Genomic DNA, 24,070 nt, shown 5'->3' with positions numbered 1-24,070 from the left:
GTGGTTGTTTTTCTGCTACAGCTGTTCCGAACGGGTAACACGATCCGTTCTTACCCGTTCAAAAAGCTGACAACAAGGAAGTCCTTTCACGCTAAGTACCGAGGTCATCACCTTCCAGGGTAAAGTGACCACGATAATCCCTACCTCCCGTTACTCGAAACGCTGGGGCCACACCGCGGCCCAGACCGGACAGTCCCCCGCGGACGTCACTGCGCGGCCAACCCGCGGCCTGACGCCCGGGAATGACGTCAGGCCTGTGCGGACCGCGCATCCCGACACCATGCTGGGCGCGGGCGGCCCGGGGCTCGCGTGGCGCCTGCGGCCGGTGACGCGGGCGTGGCTGTGCGGTTGGCGCGGCCACTCTCTGGCCCTGGCGCGCGCGGCAGGCGGGTCCCGCGCAGGGGACTGGCCGCCCTGGGCGGGGCGGGGTCCGCGATGGCGTCGGCTCAGCCTGTCGGCCGCGGGGGTCGTGAACTCGGCGCCCCGCCCCCTGCAGCCCTACCTGCGCCTCATGCGGTTGGACAAGCCCATTGGTGAGTGCGGGCGACGCGGGCGGTCCGGGGCAGCTGGCCCAGTGGAAATGAAGCACGGAACCGGGTAGCTGGTACCCTCCGGACAGCCGAACTGGGCGATCTCTGGAGTGACCCCCCCCTGCCTTCTCGCCCCGCTGAATCCTGAGCGTCCGAGCGCGGCAAAAAGTTCCCTCATCCCGCAGTCCTTGTTTAAAGTAGCGAGTCGGACAGAAATCCCGTGCTCGGGTCCCTGTATTTGCACAGGTTTACAGTATTGTAGCGCCTCCACTTGCATTATGTTTGATCCTTCCCATAGTCCTGTAAGGCCCCCAAAGCAAATAAGACAAGACGCTGGAGAAACTAAGGATCTTCAGCAGAGCCAGAACAGACGAACCTAGTATTTTGTTTTGTTTTTTAACTTTCTTTTTTTTTTTTTAAGTGAGAGGCAGGGAGGCAGTCAGACACCCGCATGCTCCAGGACCGAGATCCACCCAGCGACCCCGTCTGGAATCTACCTAGCTATTTTAGCGCCTGAAGCGAGGTCTGGAATCTACCTAGCTATTTTAGCGCCTCAGGCGAGGCCATGGAGCCTTTCTCAGAATCCGGGGCCAACTTGCTGGAACCATTGAAGCCATGGATGCAGGAGGAGAGAGAGAGAAGGGAGAAGGGATGGGGTGGAGAAACAGATGGTCACTTCTCCTGACCTGGAATCAAATAAGAGACTTCCACACCCTGGCCGAAGCTCTACCGCCTAGCCAATCAACCAGGGCCTGAACCTAGCGTTTTGATACTGGGGTCTATCTCTTTGCCCCACACTACCGGTAACACAAAGATTTAATTCATTTGAGTGCAGCATGTATAGCACTTAGGGACTGCCTGTCACCTCACAATCCATGACCTTCTTGTTTAAAATATCACGCACCCACCTCACTGTATTTACTCGTTTTCTGTTTTCTATTTTTCTTTCCACAGCACTCTGTTAACAAACCTTCTGCATTTATTGGTTGAGTGACTTTTCCAATACAACATAAGCTCCCCATAAATGGTATTTTTTTTTTCTTTACCTAGTGCCTAGAACAGAGCCTGGCAGTAGCGTTGAATGAATAAATTTCTACAATATTGCCTAGCTTTAGGGATCGAAAAATCTATGGAAACTTCCTGTTTAGTTGAAAAAGCTGATATAAGTGATATAGACAGGAAATATTTCAGGGAAGACAGTAATAACTGTGGATCTGCATTGCTGGAAAGTCAAGAAGAATGTGTAACCCTAAGGACAGGTACATTTTGCAGAAGTGGAAAGAGCTCTTGTTTGGTGAGGGAAATATTTTTGAAAAAACTGGAAGGTAGAGTGTTCTTGGGACACGAAGAGTATAAGCTGATCTGACCTAACTTGTGGTGATGCAGTGGAGCAATCGTGGACATGGGACGCTGAAGTCCCAGGTTGGAAACCGGAAGTCACAGGCTTGCGCCCAGACTCCCCAGCTTGAGCCTAGGTCGTGGGTGTAGGATCGTCAAATGATCCTAAGGTTGCTGGCTTTTGCCCAAGGTCACTATCTTGAGAGAGGGGCCACTGGCTCAGCTGGAGCCTCCGCCCTCCTCCCCAAAGCATCTCTACCCCATCAAGGCATGTATGAGAAGCAATCAATGAATAATTAAAGTGAGGCAACTACTAGTTGATACTTATCTCTCTCCCTTCCTGTCTCTCTATAAAAAATAAATAAATAATAATATAAACTGATGACCCCACATGGGTGTAGAAAATAGTAGGAATACAGGCTGGTTAAGAGCTGGACTGAAAAATGATGGGCAGTGGGGTGGGAATGGTAGAGGCTAAACTCCAGGTAATCATGATGATGGCATTGCCACTGCTATGCATGGAAATACATTCAAATATGTAGATAATTTTCTCCACCTTTGCCCACCTACAACCCCAAGTTAGGCCTGTTTTTGGTATTCTAGGTTTATGTGTGTGCTATCAATTTGGGATCAGAGCACTGAAAGTTTATAGCAATCAGCAACTAAAGTATAAAAGCAAAATAAATGATAGGCACAGCCCTGCTATCATGACCTTTTGCTTTTTGGGGCCAGATACAAATTGATAGGCATAAATTTCCAAGCCCAGTTCTAATCTGAAGCCTAACTATAGTTCTCTTCTTTGGCTCTGTGCCACAGAGGTTCACAGGCATCCATGACAGCTCAACAGCTGCTGTTATTTCCATTTCCATAAACCTCTGGCTTCTACTTTGGTTACTAGACCACCCCACCACATATTAGGAGGAAATAAAGGGGTTATGCATAAAGCTTTGGAGGTAGACCTCTTGGATTTGAATCTTCACTGCCCATTTGAGAGACCTCAGTTAAGTTACTTTACCTATAGGTTTTCATTTCTCATCTATAAAATACCAACTTTATAAGATGGCCATGAGAACTCAATAATATATGTCAAGTCTTTAGAATAGTGCCTGTCATAATAAGTGCTCAGGAATATTAGCTGCCTGACCAAATGGTGGCGCAGTGGATAGAGCATTGGACTGGGACACGGACAACCCAGGTTAGAAACCCCGAGGTCTCCAGCATGCGTGCAGGCTCACCAGCTTGAGCACGGGGTCGCTAGCTTGAGTGTGGAATCATAGACATGACCCCATGGTCACTGGTTTGAGCCCAAACATCATTGGCTTGAAGCCCAAGGTTGCTGGCTTGAGCCCAAGGTCTCTGGCTTGAGCAAGGGGTCACTCACTCTGCTGCAGCCCCCCAGTCAAGGCACATATGAGAAAGCAATCAGTTAACAACTAAGGAGCCACAACAAAAGAATTGATGCTTCTCATCTCTCTCCCCTCTGTCTGTCTGGCCCTCTTATCTCTCCCTGTTGCTGTCTCTCTCTCTCTCTCTCTCTCTCTCCCTCTGACACACACACACACACACACACACACACACACACACACACACACACACACACACACACAGTAGCCATTATTACTTGAGTAGTGGGAATTGGAGAAGATTGGGTAATAGTTATTACGTATGTGAAGAAGAGACCAGTCTATGCTTTAGTTCTAAATAAGGGAATGATTGAAGGGTTTTTAAGATAACTTAGTTCTGTGTGTAACAATTCAACAAACATTTTTTGAGCCCTTTTGTATGCCAGGAACAATAAGTTGACATTAGTAGAATCCAGGTTTGATATTTCTTTACTGAAATTCTTTTGTAGGGTCATTTTATATTCATTCTTTTACTTTGTTGAAGTTTAATCTTGTTAATCTTTACAAACCTAAGTGTGTTTTATTGTTTTTCAAAATGGATTACAACTTTTTCAAATAGGTCATAGACTGTAGTATTTCAGGAAGTTTCAGCAGGTGGCACTCTTTCACTAAATTGGGGGTGTGATTTTTTTACTGCACTTATAGGTGATTATGTTGTCTTAAAGATAAGGTGTAACTAGTGAATGACTTAGATTTCATTGACACAGGAGCTTTTGTCTGCCCATCACCTGCCAAAACTTGTTCATTTTATTTAACCTCCCGGAGAGTTTTTCCTTTTTTCTACAGTAAACATTTTTTCTGAAACATATCTGGTTATAATAAAATTAGTGCCTATCTCATAGATTTGTTGTGAAAATCAAAAGTATTATCTGCCTGACCAGGCGGTAGCACAGCAGATAGAGCATCGGACTAGGACGCGGGGAACCTAGGTTCAAAATCCTGAGGTTGCCAGCCAGCTTGAGCACAGGCTCATCTGGTTTGAGCAAGGCTCAACTGCTTGAGCCCAAGGTCCCTGGCTTGAGCAAAGGGTAACTCACCCTGCTGTAGCCCCCCCTCCCCAGTCAAAGCAATCAGTGAACAAGTAAGGTGCCACAACAAAGAATTGATGCCTCTCATCTCTCTTCCTTCCTGTCTGTTCCTATATGTCCCTCTCTCTGTATCTGTCACAAAAAAAAAGTGTTATCTGACAGCACGTGGCACATAGTAAGCACTATGTATTTTTTATTATCATGTGTGTTTTCATCACCAATATATTTTTCTCATAACTGTGAAAGGTAGATATCTTTCCCCTCATTTACAGGTGATAAAGAAGGAGTTTTAAAGTTTATTATAGTTAGTGTTTGGGGTCACTCCACTTACGAGTGGCAGACATCAAACAGGAAGTATGACTTTTTTCTTTCATTATAGGAACGCTTCTCATTTGTAAGGTGATTTACAGATTCCTATTAGTAAGTGAATGCATCTGTATTACAGACTTAAAGCCAGGGAAATCTTGTTCTTGAAACAAAATGCTGTTGGTGGTTCCACATCTTTCTCTAGAATTGTTTTTTAAATGGAGCCTTTAGTTCTAATTGCAGCAGGAAAATAATGCCTGTGAAGTCATGGGTTTGTTGTTGTTGTTTTTTTTTTCTTTTCATATCAACCAGCTGCCCCTCTCTCCCTCTGAGTTATAAAGAAGTACTTAAACTTTGTTTTAACCTCTGCATATCTGTTAACTTATGTGTAAAATAGGAATAGTTATAGTGACTGTCTTATAAGGGTGTTTTTGAGGGTTAAGTAAATTTACACATATAAAGCATTTAGAATACTACCTGGCATTTCTCATTCAGTAGATGTTAGCGGAGGGTTCAGACTAGGCTGCTCTAAGATGTGCCTCTGTGGTATGGGGATTATTTTGAGCGGAAGGTAATAGAGACTTTGCAGACTCAAGAGAAACTTTTACCTCTTCCTTAAATTTTAAACTGGGGGACTTGTTCCAAACAAGAGTTATTAACAAAAAATAACTTTTAATGACCTGTTTAGAGGACAGGGCACACATCAAACTACTGAACATCTCTTCTTATCCATCTGTGAATTAGCCCCCTTTCTGGGGTTCTTTTAAAAGCCCCAGAGCTTTTACCTCATTCTTTAGCTCAGGATGTCATATATACTTCATTTTACCATCTGTCACCGAACCTCTCCTAGACAGCGGGGTGGGAATGGTAGAGGCTGACCCCCAGGTAATCTAGATGATGGCATTGCCATTGCAGCGCATGGAAATGCATTCAGATGTGTGGGACCATCTGAATGTATGGGGCGGGGATCTCTGACTCTCATGTATATGGAGTTTCCTGTACATATATATGTAATTGTATTTGGTTAATTTTCTCTTACTAATCTGTCCCATGTAGATTTAGTTATTAGGCTAGCCAAAAGAGCCTAGGAAGGTAGAGGAAACTATTCCTCCTCCACATTAGCTATCATTATTTATAATAGGTCCAGACTGATCATTTCTCACTTTTAGCTTTTCCTTACCTTTTATGCTGTGTGAGTTTAAGTCCCTTTTGGAAAAATCTTCCTGGGTTCTCCCTGTTCTCTTCCCAGTTAACTTGAGTGACACTCTTTTATAGCTTTGTAGGACCCTGTGCTTGCTCTTGTTGATTGATCTGTTTATTACTGTTTATTTAACTATGTTTCTTCCTTTTGATTTATAAAAGTCAGAAACCAGCTCTCAGTCACCATTGTATTCCCAGTTTCTAGCTCAGCCCTGGCACAAAATATGTGCTTTATAAATATTTGCAAATGAATAAAACTTAAACTTAATGAAGTTAAACATGATTATAAGGATGTTGTCATTTGACCATTTTTGTACAGGATCTAATCTTTCTTTAGCCACATATCTCTTTTTTTTCTTATATTGCTAAATAGGGAAGGAAAACTCAGAATTTCCCTAAAAGGCACCCATACCCAAACATTTGTTGAAAGACTTTCTTTTCAAAGTAAGATACCTATTAAAGTTCATATGTGAAATCTCTTATTCATGCAATCTACAGTAGTACCCGCTTATTCATAGTTTCACTTTCTGCGGTTTCAATTACCCATGGTCAACTGTGGTCTAAAAATATTAAATAAAGAATTCCAGAGTAACTTTATAAACAATTCATAAGTTTTAAATTGCATACCACTCTGAATAGCATAATGCAATCTTGTACCATCCCTCTCTGCCCAGGGTGTGAATCGTCCCTTTTCCAGTAATTTCACACTGTACACACTACTCACCCATTACTTAGTAGCTGTTGCATATTGCAGTGCTTGTGTTCAATTAACCTTTGTTTACCTAATAGTGGCCCCAAAGCCAAGAGTAGTGATACTGACAATTCAGATATGCCAAAAAGAAGCTGGAAGTGCCTCCTTTAAGTGAAAAGATGAAAGTTCTCAACTTAATAAGGAAAGAAAAAAATCGTATGCGAGGTGGCTAAGGTCTACATACAGTAAGTTTGAATTTTCTATCTGACATTATGAGGAAGCAAGAAGAAATCTATGCTAGTTTTGCTGCTGCAATTCAAACTATAAAAGTTAGCCCTGGCTGGCTGGCTCAGTGGTAGAGCATCGGCCCAGCATGTGGATGTCTCAGGTTCAATTCCCAGTCAGGGCACATAGGAGAAGCAGCCATCTGCTTCTCCACCCCTCCCCCTCTCCTTCTCTCTCTCCCTCTCTCTTCAGTCATGGCTTGATTGATTCAGCTTGTGAGCCCCAGATGCTGAGGATAGCTCCATGGACCTTCTGCCTCAGGCGCTAAAAATAGCTCAGTTGCAAGTGTGGCCCTAAATAGGCAAAGCATCGGCCCCAGACAGAGGTTGCTGGGTGGATCCCAGTCAGGGTGCATATAGGAGTCTGTCTATCACCACTACTCTCACTTGGAAAAGAAAAAAAAGTTGCATTCAGAGTGCATGATAACTGCTTAGTGAGATGAAAAAGGCATTAAATTTGTGGATGGAAGACATGAACAGGAAACAAGTTCCAACCAACGGCATTGTGTTGTGCCAGAAAGCATTGAGCCTCTACAATGACTTCTGCAGGATCCCCTGATACAAGTGAACACATTCACATAGCTTTGTTATAATAAATTGTTACATTTTATTATTAGTTGTTAATCTCTTACTCTGCCTAATTTATAAATTAAACCTTATCATAGGTAAGTATGTATAGGAAAAAACATAGCATATGTAGGACTCGGTACTATCCAGTTTCAAGCATCCACTGGGGGTTTTGGAACATATTCTCTGCAGATAAGTGAGGACTACTGTATTTGGTTTTACTTAATTTCAGTAGTTTATGGGCTAAATGCCAAGAACTAAGCCCATTTGTGCGTGTAGTTTCAAAATATTAAAAAACAGTAGGTTAATAATCTCCCTACCCCAAGACCATTTTATTGTATTATACTACTAACAGTAAAGAAAGTTTTAATTTGAGCAGGTAATACAGGCATATAATACAAAATTGAGAAGGTACAAGAGCATAGAGTGAAAACTAAGTCTCTCAGCCAACCAGTTCTCCCTGGAGACAAGTGTCTAATATATCCTTCCTGACAGTACTAACGTTCAAATGTATTGTATGTATTGTGTGTGTGTGAATGTGTACACACACATGTGTATTAAATTTTTCAGATTGTCCATAAGTGTTGGACCATTTTGTAACCTCATCAGAAATACATGAAAGCATCTGACTCTCCAGGATGTATTGTCAGACTTTGGGATTTGGCAATCTGATAGGTGAAAACCGTTACCGCAATAGAAGTTTAATGTGTATTTCTCAAAATTGATCATCTTTTCACATGTACAGTATAAGAGCCATTTGCATTTCTTTCTGTGAGCTTCTGTTTTGTTTTTTGTCCATTTTTCTGTTGAACTCTTATTGATCTCTTTTCAGTTTCTGGGAACCCTGTGTATTAAGGAGAATAGTCCTTTGTGACATGAGTTGCAAATTTATTGTCTCAGTTTTGTCATGTGTTTTTGACTTTGGGATTTTTTTGTTTTTGTTTTTGTTTTTACTTCTTTGGGCGCAGTGTTTAAACAAATGAAAACAGTTAACTAACTTGAATTTGTACCTTTTTGTCTTTTTATTTTTGCTTAGGAACCTGGCTGCTATATCTGCCGTGTACCTGGAGCATTGGTTTGGCAGCTGAACCGGGCTGTTTTCCAGATTGGTACATGTTATCTCTCTTTGGCACTGGAGCTGTTCTGATGCGTGGAGCAGGCTGTACTATTAATGACATGTGGGACCGGGACTACGATAAAAAGGTAGTTTCATCCTCAAAAGGAAGAGAGGCTCCTCTAAAGTCTGCAGAGTTACATGGTAGCATCACTTTTGAATGCTACATAGAGCAACAAGATCACTTAGTGTCCTCACTGAAATCCAGCTTAAAAAATGTCAATGCCAGTTGAATGAATAGCTGGTGTTACACAGTGCAGCGCACTTCCTTTCTCAGCACAAGAGCAGAAGTGGGGCAAGGTGTGTACTTCACTTTTATGAAATGAATTAGGATTTAGAAAGCTACAGTAAGGATGTTAGCAGTGAAGTGAACAATCTGCGCAAACCTTTGAGTGTCTAAAACAACTGTCATCCCTTCCTTTGCAACATTTATCAGAGCACTAACTATTCATATGTAAATCAAATCTTTTTTTTTTTTTTACAGAGACAGAGAGAGAGTCAGAGAGAGGGATAGATAGGGACAGACAGACAGGAACAGAGAGAGATGGGAAGCATCAATCATCAGTTTTTTGTTGCGACACCTTAGTTGTTCATTGATTGCTTTCTCATATGTGCCTTGACCAGGGGCCTTCAGCAGACTGAGCAACCCCTTGCTCAAGCCAGTGACCTTGGGTCCAAGCTGGTGAGCTTTGCTCAAGCCAGATGAGCCCGCGCTCAAGCTGGCGACCTTGGGGTCTCGAACCTGGGTCCTCCACATCCCAGTCCGACGCTCTATCCAACGCCACCACCTGGTCAGGCATATAAATGAAATTTTAATTTAAATGAACATAGGCAGCTCTGTTAGCATTTGTTATAATTATTTCTTTTCAAAGCATAATTTTATTCTTTTTTTCTCCTTAGAAAAATAATACATTTATTCTGAAAAATTCATATAGTACAGAAATGGAAAGGATAAGAAGGCAAGTCCTCCTTATCTCCTCTTCTAAACCCACAAAGAAAACTTTAAAGTTTGGTACATTATTGTGATGGAAGGAGACTTGACTTGGGGTGATGAACACAATGCAATATACAGATGATGTGTTATAGAGTTGTACACCTGAAACCTATATAATTTTACTTACCAAGGTCACCTCAATAAATCCAATTTTAAAAAAAGAACAAAGGTTTGATATGTTGTATTTATCTGGATTATTTTTTATGTATATTGTCACATGTGTATAATTATTTATTTTTCAGCTGAGCATTATTTTCTCAAGAGAAAGGTCTACCTTTTCGCCTTTTTTTCTAGCTTGCTATAACAAGCACAAGACCATTAAATGCTTGAAAATAGTCAAGTAAACTTTCACTTTAAAAGTAACCCATGGCCCTGGCCGGTTGGCTGAGTGGTAGAGCATCGGCCTGGCGTGAGGGGGGACCCGGGTTCGATTCCCGGCCAGGGCACATAGGAGAAGTGCCCATTTGCTTCTCCACCCGCCCCCCCTCCTCTCTGTCTCTCTCTTCCCCTCCCACAGCCAAGGCTCCATTGGAGCAAAGATGGCCCGGATGCTGGGGATGGCTCCTTGGCCTCTGCCCCAGGCGCTAGAGTGGCTCTGGTCGCGGCAGAGTGACACCCCGGAGGGGCAGAGCATCGCCCCCTGGTGGGCAGAGTGTCGCCCCTGGTGGGCGTGCCGGGTGGATCCTGGTCAGGCGCATGCGGGAGTCTGTCTGACTGTCTCTCCCTGTTTCCAGCTTCAGAAAAATACAAAAAAAAAAAAAAGAAAAGTAATCTATGGTGAATTATATAAAATAAATAATCTGGCCCTGGCTGGTTGGTTCAGTTGTAGAGCATTGACCCAGCATGCGGATGTCCTGGGTTCCATTCCCAGTCAGGACACACAGGAGAAGCAACCATCTGCTTCTCCCTGCCTCACCCATCCCTCCCTCTATTCTTTCTCTCTATCTCTCTCTCTCTTCTCCCATAGCCATGGCTCAGTTGGAGCAAGTTGGCCCTGGGTGCTGAGGATGGCTCTGTGGCCTCGCATCCAGCACTAAAATAGCTCGGTTGCCAAGCAACAGAGCAACGGCCCCAGATGGGCAAAGCATTGCCTGGTAGGGGGCTTGCCAGGTGGATCCCAGTTGGGGCACATGCAGGAGTCTGTCTCTCTGCCTCCCCACTTCTCACTTAAGAAAAATTTTTTTTAAATTATAATAATCTTATATATACACTGATAAAAAAGTGAATAGTCAGCCCTAGCCAGGTTGTTCAGTGATTAAAATGTCAGCCTAGCATGCCAGAGATCATGGGTTCAACCCCTGGTCAGGGCTAATATGAGAAACAATCAATGGGTACACAACTTATTGGAACAGCTAAGTGAAATGAGTTGACGCTTCTCTCTCTCTCTCAAATCAATGGGGGAAAATTTTTTTTTGACAGAGACAGTCAGAGAGAGAGACATATAAGGACAGACAGACAGGAAGGGAGAGAGAAGAGACACATCAATTCTTCATTGTAGCTCCTTAGTTAATTGTGTTATCATATGTGCCTTGATTGGGGGGCTACAGCAGAGCAAGTGACCTCTTGCTCAAGCCAGCAACTTGGGCTCGAGCCAGCGACCTTGGGCTTCAATTCAAGCCAGTGACCTTTAGGCTCAAGCCAGTGACCATGGGGTCATGTCTATGATCCCATTCTGAAGCCAGCGACCCTGCGTTCAAGCTGATGAGCCCATACTCAAGCAGGATGAGACTGTTCAAGCCTGTGACCTTGGGTTTTCAAACCTGGGTCATCTGCGTCCCAGTTTGACACTGTATTTATTGCACCACTGCCTGGTCAGGCTGATTGCTTTCTCATATGTGCCTTGACTAGGGGGGCTACAGCAGAGCACGTGACTTCTTGCTCAAGCCAGTGACCTTGGGCTCAAGCCAGCGACCTTTGGACTCATGACAGCAACCTTTGAGCTCAAGCCAACAACAATGGGGCCATGTCAGTGATTTCACACTCAAAACAGTGAGCCTGAGCTCAAGCCAGATGAGCCTGTGCTCAAGTCAGCAACCTTGGGGTACACAAGTCTGGAACCCCAGGTCAATGTTCTATCCACTGCACCACCACCGGTCAGGCTAAATATCAAGCTTTGATTTTTGGCAGTACTTCCAATGTTGATATTTTAAATTCATAGTTCTGCCTTAGTGCTTAACATGGACCAGTCTCTTGATGAAATGTTTAAATAAATGAACCATCATGTAACGCTTAGGTATCTGTTTTTATGTGTCAAGGTTGCAAGAACAGCAACTCGCCCAATAGCTGCTGGAGACATTTCAACTTTTCAGTCCTTTGTTTTTCTTGGGGGGCAGCTGACCCTGGCACTGGGTATTCTTCTGTGTCTGAATTATTACAGGTATAGTAAATGTGTTTTTCATAATCATGTATAAAATCTCTCCCTTGAAATGGAAGAAATTAGAATAAAATAAAATTGAAATATCTTTATTATAAAGTTGTTATTGGCTACCTATCGAACACCTGTAGGTCAGCAAGTATAAGGAAATCACCACACATTGTAAAATCAAGTATGTTTTTAGCCAAAGGAATTAGGAGATCAGCATTTAATTTATTCTGAACCACCATTAGTACTGCACTATGTTTCTGAGGGATACAGACATTTACTTATAAGTTTTCCAGGTATGTGCATGGATGTACTTGTTTTTACAGGGGTGGGCAAAAGTAGGTTTACAGTTGTTCACATTTGGAAATAATAATAAATAATGATACAGGAATAAACTCTGGTTTTTGTACTCACAGTTGTAAACCTACTTTTGCCCACCCCTGTGTGATTTAATGCTGATAGTATCTCTGAAGTAGTTCAGAGCAGAAGTGATAATACTCGTTAGGCAGAAAGAGGAACTGGCGTTTCCCAGAATCATGTTCTTAAACCATGACAGGTGAAAAAAGTGGAAGGACTCATTCCATATTTCAAAGAGACAAAATTAAACTGTGCATCCGATGTTCGCTTACAAACTGCTTCAATAAGACAAAAAAAGAGGAGCAGGTCAGCAAATAAGCATTACTGTATAAAGACTGGATTTAATTGTATACCTTGCCCTACTAGCATCAGTCACATGAAAACGCTTTGGAAGGGTATTGCTGGAGGAGGGTGTGAAGTGAGCTTTGAGGTACCTCAGAACATCTTATGTTATTATCCTTTCATGGGGCTTTGTGACCTTATCTTCTAGAGAAATCACACCCCATGTACGTATAGGGATGGATGTCTTGACTCTGATTCTCTGTTAGGATGCCTCAGTTTCTAGCTGTCTTAATGTTTGCATACAAAATCTGGAGGGGCAGTAACGTAGAGTGGATAATAAGTTCAAAGCCTGGCCCTGCTACTGAGTAGCTGTATGACAGCTGGCAAATTACTTAATCTCTTTGAGCTTTAGTTTCCTCATCTGCAAAAAAAAACACAAGTAGATGAAAACTTCCTGCCTCTTAAGGTTGTGGTGACGATTATAATGAGTTAGGACATGTAAAGCGGTCATCCCAGTGCCTAATAGGTGAGAGCACTATATTGTTAGCTATTGTTATTTTGTTTGGTTATTCTGTAACACTTAAAATATTTTTTAATCTTTTATCCTAATCAAAGTCTAGGAAGAAAATTTTATGTAACAGAAAAATATAATTTTGAGATAAATTATTTTCCCAGTTAGTGTTACTCTTGTTTTCCTATTTAGTAATTTGTAAGAGATGATGATGTTAATCTCACTAATGGTTTTTCTTGATTTCAGTATAGTTCTTGGAGCAGCATCCCTACTTCTTGTCATCACCTACCCGCTAATGAAAAGAATTACGTACTGGCCTCAATTAGTTTTGGGTAAGCCTGGATTAATTACAGTTATTTCCCTTGATGCCCTCAAACTATACTTTTAGATATAATACCATATGCACATACATGCATGCATAATGTGGCAGAGATAAAATGTCAAGTGAGTCATGAAATTTTTCAAACCAACAATAGGTTTTTATATTTTAAAGAAAAACAGTCATTTTTATTGGCTAAAATACCTTGCATATTTATTAAGGTTATTAACATTTTTTTTGAAGTGCTCTTTTAAAAATCTAAGTATGGGCCCTGGCCGGTTGGCTCAGCGGTAGAGCATCGGCCTGGCGTGCAGGAGTCCCGGGTTTGATTCCTGGCCAGGGCACACAGGAGAGGTGCTCATTTGCTTCTCCACCCCTCCCCCTCTCCTTCCTCTCTGTCTCTCTTTTCCCCTCCCACAGCGAGGCTCCATTGGAGCAAAGATGGGGATGGCTCTGTGGCCTCTGTCTCAGGCGCTAGAATGGCTCTGGATGCAACAGAGCGACGCCCCAGAGGGGCAAAGCATCGCCCCCTGGTGGGCATGCCGGGTGGATCCTGGTCGGACGCATGCAGGAGTCTGACTGCTTCCCCTTTCCAGCTTCGGAAAAATGAAAAAATAAATAAATAAATAAATAAAATAAAAATATAAGTATGTCATGAAGAAAAAAAATTTGCTGCCTTGACCCTGCCTCTTTCTTTATTTTAATTAATTAATTTATTTTATTTTATTTTGAGAGATTGAGAAAAACAGACAGAAGGGAAAGAGAGAGTGAGAGGGTGAGAAGCATCAACTCATAGTTGCTTTCACTTGTACACTGAGCTTCTTGTACGTGCCTTGACTAGGGGCGACCCAGTGTCCCTTGCTCAAGCCAGTGACCTTTGGGCTCAAGCTGGCCCCTTTGGGATCGTGTGGATGATCCCCTGCTCATAGCCAGCGAGCCAACACTGACGAGCCCGCACTCAGACCCAGCGTCCTTTGGGTTTTGAACCAGCAACCTCAGGTTGACTTTTTATCTCTTGCACCACCACCAGTCGGACCTACTTCTCTCTTTAGGTGGTTGATCTAGATTCCTTGAAGATTTGGGGATTGCAGTAGAAAGCACTCTGAGCAGGAGAACAAGGGTTCAAAGTATGTGTGATAACTCAGCTGACTTCTCAGGGCTCCCTCTCTGTGAAGCCTTCTTCAGCACTCCCAGGAAAGTTATATCACTCTGGGTTCCCATAGTACTTAAACGAGGCCCTTACTCATTTCTACAGCATTGATTCAGCAAGGAGATTCTGAGAGCCTGCTCTGTCTCCCCAAAGTAAACTGTAAATGCCTAAAAGATAAAATATTCTTTACATATGGACAGCTTAGCTTCTAACATAGCACTTGATACATTGCAGGAATTCAGTAAGTGTTTATTAGTAGAAAAAGAGGAAGATAGGTAGGTAAGAAAAGTTGTTGCACATCTATCTACTAGTCTTTTCTATTCCTTGAATAAAATGTTCTTAGAACTGTCTTAGTTCTTTGAACTATTTTTTTCTTCAGTAAATAAAAGAAGAATCTAGGCCCTGGCCGGTTGGCTCAGCGGTAGAGTGTCGGCCTGGCGTGCAGGAGTCCCGGGTTCGATTCCTGGCCAGGGCACATAGGAGAAGCGCCCATCTGCTTCTCCACCCCTCCCCCTCTCCTTCCTCTCTGTCTCTCTCTTCCCCTCCCACAGCCAAGGCTCCATTGGAGCAAAGATGGCCCGGGCGCTGGGGATGGCTCTGTGGCCTCTGCCTCAGGTGCTAGAATGGCTCTGGATGCAACAGAGCGTCGCCCCGGAGGGGCAGAGCATCGCCCCCTGGTGGGCATGCTGAGTCAATCCCGGCCGGGCGCATGCGGGAGTCTGACTGCTTCCCCGTTTCCAGCTTCGGAAAAATGAAATAAAGAAAGAAAGAAAGAAAAAAAGAATCTAAAGATACTCCGGAGATTGATGTGAGCCTGGCTGGGAAGTTGTAGTAGAATACTAAACTTAGTGTAAGATCCTCTCATTCAGTGTTGTTTCTTTTTATTAAAAAAAGAAAATAGGGCATTATATTCTCAACTGACCTGGGAATCTTTTGGTAAAAGGAAGACAAGCATTTTCTATCTATAAGATAGTATAGGGGCCCTGACTGAGAGGTTCAGTGGATAGAGCATCGTCCAGGTGCACCAAGGTCACAGGGTCCATTCCCGGTCAGGGCACGTATGAGAAGCAACCAATGAGTGCACAACTAAGCGGAACAACAAATTGATGCCCCCCCTCTTTCTCTCTCTCTCTCTCTCCCCCACTCCCTCTCCCTCTCCCTCCCTCCCCCTTCTCTCTCTCACTCTTTCTCCCTCTCTCCCCCCTTTCTCTATGTCTATCAATGTGGAAAACAATATTTTTAAAACTGGTATAGTTACTTCAAATATTTATCGATCCCCTGACTTTTACTTTGTGCCAGAAGCCACAACGATACTAGGAAAATAAAAGTAACTAAACACATTCACCCTCTTGAAGGAGTCCGAGAAGGAGCCAGCAGATGAGCAGGGCAGCGCTCTGGCATGCAGGCACACGTGGGACCGCAGGGAGAGGCCCTCCGGCCGCAGAGAGATTCCAGGTGGAAATAGGCCACAGAGGAGAAAGGGTTTCTGAGAAAAGGCACTCAAGACCCACTGAGTTTGAGGTACCAGAGGGACTTGTGGGTCGAGATGGTCGGCAGATAGTTCAGTATCTTGTCTGAAGCTTAGGGAAGCAATCAAGCTTACACATAGAGATTTAGGAATTGTCAGGATGTAGATGTTTGTTTACAGTCTTCAGAGAGGATGGGCTTGTGGAACAAATAAGGGTTCATGTCTATACTCTTGTTTCTCTGGCTTATTATAGGGGAAGTAGAGTGATAATGGAAAGATCACAGGATTTTGACTCAGGTCTAAGTTCAGACCCCAGCATATACTGTTTATTGATTGTGCCAGACACCACACTACATAGGATGAACGTTGTTCTCATGAAACCTATTTATCAGGGGATACTGTTCTTTCTTTTAGCTATGGTGTTTTAATTGTTAACCTCACTGTACCAGTTTTCTCTTTTATAAATTGTAGCTAATAACTGCCGCAGAGCTGAGAGATTTAAGGAAAAGAGAGATTTGACAACAGCATGTACAGAGCCTACTACACGAAGCACTTACTACATGCTGATGCCGCTCTCCTTCTCTGTGGAATTCTGAAGTGCGTTTAGACTCCACCTCCCTTTCTGCTTCACTTCTGCAGGCTTCACTTTTAACTGGGGAGCACTGCTGGGATGGTCTGCCGTCAAGGGCTCCTGTGATCCATCTGTTTGCCTGCCTCTTTATTTTTCTGGAATTATGTGGACACTCATGTATGATACTATCTATGCCCATCAGGTAAAGAAATACCATCTTTTAACTTTTATTTATTTATTTTTTTAAGATTTCATTTATTGATTTTGCAGAGAGAGAGAGAGAGAGGGGGGGGGGGGAATGAGAAGTATAGCAGTTGCTTTATTCTAACTGTTCATTGGTTGTGTTGTATGTACGCTGACTAGACAAGCCCAGGGTTTCTGCATTCCAGGTCAGCACTCTATCCACTGCACCACCATAGGTCAGGCTGGTTTAGTTGTTTTTTAAAAAAAACAAACAAACTTTTAAGAATCAAACTAAAGCAAAAGATTTTTTTTCTAAAAAAAAAAATCATTTATACTTTCATGGTGCCAACAAAATATTTCTGTTTCATGTGCACATTTATTTACCATAGAGATCAATTCATTTATTTTATTATTTTATAATTTAAATTGTATTTACCATATGCCAGGTACTGTTTTTAAATACCTTGCAAGCCTGACCCGTGGTAGCACATCAACCTGGAATGCTGAGGTCGCCGGTTTGAAACCCCGGGCTTGCCTGGTCAAGGCGCATATGAGAAGCAACTATGACTTGATGCTTCCTGCTTCTCCCACCCCCGCCTTTCTCTCTCCTCTCTCTAAAATCAGTAAATAAAATCTTAAAAGAAAAAAAGCCCTGGCCAAATAGCTCAGTTGTTTAGAGAGGAGAGGTTGCTGGTTTGATCCCCAGTCAGGGCACATATAGGAGCAGATTGATGTTTCTGTCTCTCTTCCTCTCCCTCCCCTTCTCTTCCTCTCCCTCCCCCTCTCTTCCTCTCCCTTCCTCTCTCACTGAAAATAAATGAAAATTAAAAATAAATAAGTAAATACCTTGCAAATACTAATTTAACCCATAACATTCTGAGAGGAAGGTACTTTTATTATCATCATTTAACAGATAAGGAAACGTGCATGGGCCAGTAATCTGTCCATGTCACAGAGTGGGTGGCAGAGCTGAGATTCAAGCCCAAACAATCTCAAGGGTCTGTGCTTTTTTTTTTTTTTTTTTTTTTTTTTTTCTTTTTTCATTTTTCTGAAGCTGGAAACAGGGAGAGACAGTCAGACAGACTCCCGCATGCGCCCGACCTGGATCCACCCGGCACGCCCACCATGGGGCGACGCTCTGCCCACCAGGGGGCGATGCTCTGCCCATCCTGGGCGTCGCCATGTTGCGACCAGAGCCACTCTAGCGCCTGAGGCAGAGGCCACAGAACCATCCCCAGCGCCCGGGCCATCTTTGCTCCAATGGAGCCTTGGCTGCGGGAGGGGAAGAGAGAGACAGAGAGGAAAGCGCGGCGGAGGGGTGGAGAAGCAAATGGGCGCTTCTCCTGTGTGCCCTGGCCTGGAATCGAACCCGGGTCCTCCGCACTCTGGTCTGTGCTTTTAACCACTACCTTCTCCTGCCCTTCTGTTGATGCCTCTAATTTTTTTTTTTAACAAATATTCTTAATTGTGTGTGTGTGTGTGTGTGTGGCAGAGACAGAGAGAGTCAGAGAGGGACAGATAGGAACAGACAGACAGGAAGGGAGAGAGATGAGAAGCATCAATTCTTTGTTGCGGCTCCTTAGTTGCTCATTGATTATTTTCTCATAAGTGCCTTGACTGGGAGGCTACAGCAGAGCGAGTGATCCCCTTGCTCAAGCCAGTGACCTTGGGTCCAAGCTGATGAGCCTTGCTCAAACCAGATGAGCTCGTGCTCAAGCTGGCGACCTCAGAGTTTCGAACCTGGGTCCTCCGCATTCCAGTCTGACACTCTATCCACTGCACCACCGCCTGGTCAGGCAATGCCTCTAATTTTTGTACTAGGCAGCTTTTTTTTCCTAGTAAAGGCAATGAACGTTTTCTTATACTTTTACCTATTTTTTGTCGTTATCGCTTTAAGACTACATAATAATCCATTGAGTTAATACACCATATTTTTTTAACAATTTGTCTATTTTGGCCATATAAGTTGTTTCTGAGTTTCTGCAATTATAAATAATATTGTTCTAATTGCTAATGCCTTTATGACTATGAGCTTTTCAGGCAAATCTTTCAGAGTGATATTACTTAGTTAAGGGATATAAACATGTTTATAATTTTGAATACTGCCTTTTTGCAAGTTTAATAAAAAACCTCTGTTTAACTTTTCTTGGTTTATGTTCTTAATTTTCTTTTACATTTATAAACTATGAAAAATTTTTTCTAAAATATGACTATGTATTCTCAATCATTTACTTAAAAACTATGTCATGATTTAATGAAATTTTTTTCTAATATTTTAGTCTGGATTTTGTCCTGCTTTCTTTCATTAACCCCTTTCCCCCACCACATTTGTATTATCATGAAAAAGCTGATAGATCTGTAACCAGCCTGAGTTCCTGAAGTGAAACTTAATAGTTTGGAAGAGATGCCTATACTTTTTGCAGTAAGTCCTGAAACCAGAGGTCAGGATAGCTGTACTCCAGTTATATTAACTTCTTCAGTGAAACACCATATACGTACTCACAGACACTTTTTTTGTGTGTGTGACAGAGACAAAGAGACAGAGAGGGACAGGTAAGGGCAGACAGGAAGGGAGAGAGATGAGAAGAATCCGTTCTTCATTGCAGCACCTTAGTTGTTCATTGATTGCTTTCTCATATGTGCCTTGACCAGGAGGCTACAGCAGAGTGAGTGACCCCTTGCTCAAGCCAGTGACCTTGGGCTTCAAGCCAGTGACCTTTGGGCTCAAGCCAGAGACCATGGGGTCATGCCTGTGATCCCACACTCAAGCCAGCAACCCTGCACTAAAGTTGGTGAGCCCATGCTCAAGCCAGGTGAGCCCTCACTCAGGCTCTATCTACTGTACTACCGCCTGGTCAGGCTACTCACTGACACTTTTGTAGTCCACATAACTAAAGACACAGTTTGCACCCTCAAGGCGTTTGCTGTATGAAAGGAAAAACATATACAAACCCCACACTCATTATTATTATTTGTATTTGGGACTCCAGAAGATAGCCGCCTGCCTACAGGTGGGCACAGAGTTCAGCATGCAGCCTCTGATATACAGGACCATATGGAAATGCTTGCAGGTCAAGTTGCTGGGGGAAACCAGTCAGCTAGATGTGAGTGCATCATCAGAACCGAACTCTACCATAAATAGAAAGGATTTGATGGGAGAAGCAAGGAATAAATTGAGTTAGTGAATGAATGTGGCCAGGTGGTAAGTGAGCATTTTTCTACATCGGTGATTTTAACAAGATTGAAACGAAAATGCACAGGCAATTATTGAGATTTGAGATCTCTGCAATAAGGAGGTGCTATGTGAAGAATTTGAATTGAGTTTTTCTTCTGATGTAGAAAAGGTATAGTTAAAAGTCATCACAGCCTGACTAGGCAGTGGCACAGTGGATACAGTGTCGGACTAGGACGCAGAGGACCCAAGTTCGAGGCCCTGAGGTCACAAGCTTGAGCACAGGGTCACTGGCTTAAAGCCCAAGGTCACTGGCTTGAGCAAGGGTTCACTCGCGCTGCTGTAGCTGCTTGGTCAAGGCACATATGAGAAAGAGATCAATGAACAACTAAGGTGCCACAGCGAAGAATTAATACTTCTCATCTCCCTTCCTGTCTGTCTGTCCCTATCTATCCCTCTCTCTGACTCTGTCTCTGTTAAAAAGAAAAAAGTCATTACAGAATTATAAGAGTACAATAACGACATGTTAAAACGACATGTTGAAATAGGGCTGGAAGATAATTTTAGCAGTAATACTTACGGTAACTTTGATTTGGCCTGCATATTTATTTCTGATCAACCCATGTTTCTGAGTTACTGTCATCTTTCACAGCTCATGGAGTGTATTTTTGTTTATATATAAATGTTCTTTAAAAGACAATGACCTGTGGAATCAGACAGTGGTGATTGTTATACAACCTTGTAAATATGTGAAAACCACTGAATGTATACTTCAAAATGGTGATTTTTATGGTATGTCAATAAAAAAATAGTTTCTTCTTACTTTCTGATGCTAGGACAAGATAGAAGATGTTCTGATTGGTGTTAAGTCCACGGCACTGAGGTTTCATGAGAACACCAAGCAGTGGCTTAGCGGCTTCAGTGTAGCAATGCTGGGGGCGCTGGGCCTGGTGGGGGTGAACACCGGTCAGACCGCGCCCTACTACACTGCCCTGGCTGCTGTCGGAGCCCATCTGACTCACCAGGTTTGACCATCTTCTTCTTTCCCTCATTCTTCGTTGGTATAAATTACAAATGTCATTTAAATGAAACGGCCTGCGTTTACCAAGCAAGGTACTTCTTAAACACTTGGCTTGCACTGCCTTGAACTGCCCCAACTTATCGTATATTATTTCAGATAAATTATCTAAAACTAAATCTAGATTTTTTTTTCCCTCTGATTTTTCTGGAATTACTTCTGATTTGTGTCTGGAAAAATTTCAGTGATGTCTGAAAGTTGTGGGTTGAAATGAATTACCTGAAAGCAAATGATCAACACACTTTATTTTAAAACAGAGGATTCTAGTGATGCTTAGCATATTAATTATTCAAAGGTTTAGATCTCACTGGCATAGACACCAAGGCCAGCACCCCAGGTCCTACGAGCTGATATTATGAATCTATATTACTGACTTGTACACAATGAACTAAATCTAATTTGTAAATTGGTTTTAGAGAGAAAGAAGAAAATATATCGATTTGTTGTTTCACTTACTTATGCATTCATTGATTGATTCTTGTATGTGCCCTGACCAGAGATTGAACCCGTAACCTTGGCATATCGGGATGAAGCTCTAACCAACTAAGCTACCCTAATTTTTTATTAATAATTAGGTGAATGTATTTTTATATTAATTAAATAGATGGACTATTTTTGCATACTGTTACTGTTATTTTCTTCAGACAGAAGTTAGTGAATCTATATTTAATGATCTGTTTTACACAGATTATTGCTAGTAACTTATCAGTGTGAGTGAAACTTGTATAACATGGTGTGAAGGAAACTAAAATCTGATGTTGGCCCTGGCCGGTTGGCTCAGCGGTAGAGCGTCGGCCTGGCGTGCGGGGGACCGGGGTTCGATTCCTGGCCAGGGCACATAGGAGAAGCGCCCATCTGCTTCTCCACCCCCCCTCCTTCCGCTCTGTCTCTCTCTTCCCCTCCCACAGCCAAGGCTCCATTGGAGCAAAGATGGCCCGGGCGCTGGGGATGGCTCCTTGGCCGCTGCCCCAGGCGCTAGAGTGGCTCTTGTCGCGGCAGAGCAACGCCCCGGAGGGGCAGAGCATCGCCCCCTGGTGGGCAGAGAGCATCGCCCCTGGTGGGCATGCCGGGTGGATCCCGGTCGGGCGCATGCGGGAGTCTGTCTGACTGTCTCTCCCTGTTTCCAGCTTCAGAAAAATACAAAAAATAAAAATAAAAAAATAAAATAAAATCTGATGTCTATAAAGTAAACCCCATGCTGGAACACCTTCACCGTTTCCCTCACTAGGAAAGCTAAAAGATAGGAATTGGTGATGCTCTAGGATGCTCAGATGTCACCATTTTCCTCCTCAGAATTTGCCAGCATCCATAACTAAGCTCTGTGGGATTATCATCATCAGTTGATTGGTTAGGGAAATGAAGATGTAGCAATATTTAAGCACCTGGATATAAGTGGAAAAAAATTATGAGGACAATCACAAATATAACAAATACACTGCACAAAAATTAGGGGATATTTTATAGCTTCATATTCATTTTGAAATATCTCCTGATTTTTGTAAGCAGTATATTTGGAACCCACTTTATATTCTCAAGTGTTTGTGTGGTCCTCTCTCCTGTCATTGACATGATACCTAGGATGGATGTAGCCTTCCAGTATTTGAAAAGAAAGGAAATCATGATGATTTTAAGTCTGCGGGCCACAATAAGAAAAGCTGGGGAAACAGGGTGCTGATGCTTAAGCCTAGGGAAGAGTAAGACGGGCACATGAGGCTGCTGATACATTGCAGGACTACCATGGAGAAATAGGAGTATATTCGTCCTGGGTCACCAGCTGTAAATCTGGTTGCTAGCATTTCTTTGTCTATGTGGCAGTGGGAAGGAGATTTGTACATGTATGGGAGTTTTTCTTTCTTTTTTAATTGAGGGAGAGAGATAAGAAGCATCAGCTTGTAGTTGCGTCACTTTAGTTATTCACTGATTGCTTCTCATACTTGCCTTGGTGGGATTGGGGGAGCTTCAGCCACCCCAGTGATTCCTTAATTAAGCCAGCAACCTTGGGCTTAAGCCAGTGACTTTGGGCTCAACCAGCAACCATAGGATCATGTCGATGATCTGTTTGGGGGTATTTGTGATCATAAATAAACTGGGAAGGGCTCACTACAGGCTTTTGGTGATGACCAGAGATATATGAAATATCTTTCAGCTCATTAGAGAGCCCTGCACAATAGTGTTGTCCTGCCCAAATGTGACTTGTTCTTCTGCTGAGAAACATTGCTCCAAACCGTAAAGCTGGAACTGAAGGGTAGGAGCTGTAGGAAGCAGATTTTAGATCAGTCAGTGGAAGAAAGAGTTTTCTAAATATAATAATTAAAAAGAGCATGGGTTGCTTCTCAAAGCATTCATGTAGCCCTCCTGGGGAAATTTTTAGGGCACAGCTTAGATGACAGGTATGATAGATTTGTCTACATTGGGAAACCATTTGGGCTTCCCATTGCTTAAAATTCTATCACAAAATGCTGACATCTTCTCTAGTGATGCGTTTGTGATGCCAGAAGCTCAGACGAGTCCTGACGCCGCACTGTGTTCCTCTCTTCCAGATTTACACCCTGGACATCCACAGGCCCGAGGACTGTTGGCATAAATTTGCCTCCAACCGAACAATAGGAATAATAGTTTTTTTAGGGATTGTCCTTGGGAACTTGTGGAAAGAAAAGAAGACAGAAGAAACAAAGAAAAATACAGATAATAGAATACAAAATTGCAAATGAATTTTATCTAGGAATTTGAAAGTCGGAGACTTTCACAAAACTCTCTCAGGTCTTGTTACTACATAATTAGATTTACATGAGAGTCTTACACTGCTAAAGAATTAAGAATTGGAAGATGAAAAATTCGAGCACATTTGCCCAGATTTTAGTTCAAGTATTTACCATCAAAATGTTCCTGTCACAGAAAGCTGGGGCTCTTCAGGATTTGAGATGACCTTGAGTATTGAAGTTGACGTGTTGTTCTTCTGCTCATTTTACTTCTTATCTGTAGTTATGGGAATCATGAGTTTTGGCAATTTGAAAGAAACCTGATGTGTATCTCATTTAAATGAACTTCTGTAGGAAAAATAGACTCTTGTTAGGGAAAAATAAAAGCTGCCACAGAAAGTTGAGGCTCATTTTTTTTATGGTGACCTGTATTCACTGCCAAAGCTGTAATTCAGAAAACCAT

At 42.8% G+C, this 24,070-nt stretch overlaps 1 protein-coding gene across 1 annotated transcript; it reads left to right on the top strand.

Annotated features, from left to right (window-relative positions):
* Positions 1 to 230: 230 nt before the first annotated feature.
* Positions 231 to 24,070, top strand: COQ2 (coenzyme Q2, polyprenyltransferase). The gene is made up of 7 exons (XM_066384940.1): positions 231 to 533; positions 8,384 to 8,550; positions 11,711 to 11,832; positions 13,214 to 13,299; positions 16,544 to 16,677; positions 20,667 to 20,855; positions 23,449 to 24,070. Exons 1-7 carry the CDS (start codon positions 281 to 283, stop codon positions 23,617 to 23,619), a joined length of 1,122 nt encoding a protein of 373 aa, XP_066241037.1. The 5' UTR covers positions 231 to 280; the 3' UTR covers positions 23,620 to 24,070.

The sequence above is a fragment of the Saccopteryx leptura genome, chromosome 5, assembly GCF_036850995.1.
Source record: "Saccopteryx leptura isolate mSacLep1 chromosome 5, mSacLep1_pri_phased_curated, whole genome shotgun sequence".
Taxonomy (NCBI): domain Eukaryota; kingdom Metazoa; phylum Chordata; class Mammalia; order Chiroptera; family Emballonuridae; genus Saccopteryx; species Saccopteryx leptura.
The sequence above is the reverse complement of the archived record's forward strand: the minus strand, read 5'-3'. Positions and strand labels throughout refer to the sequence as shown.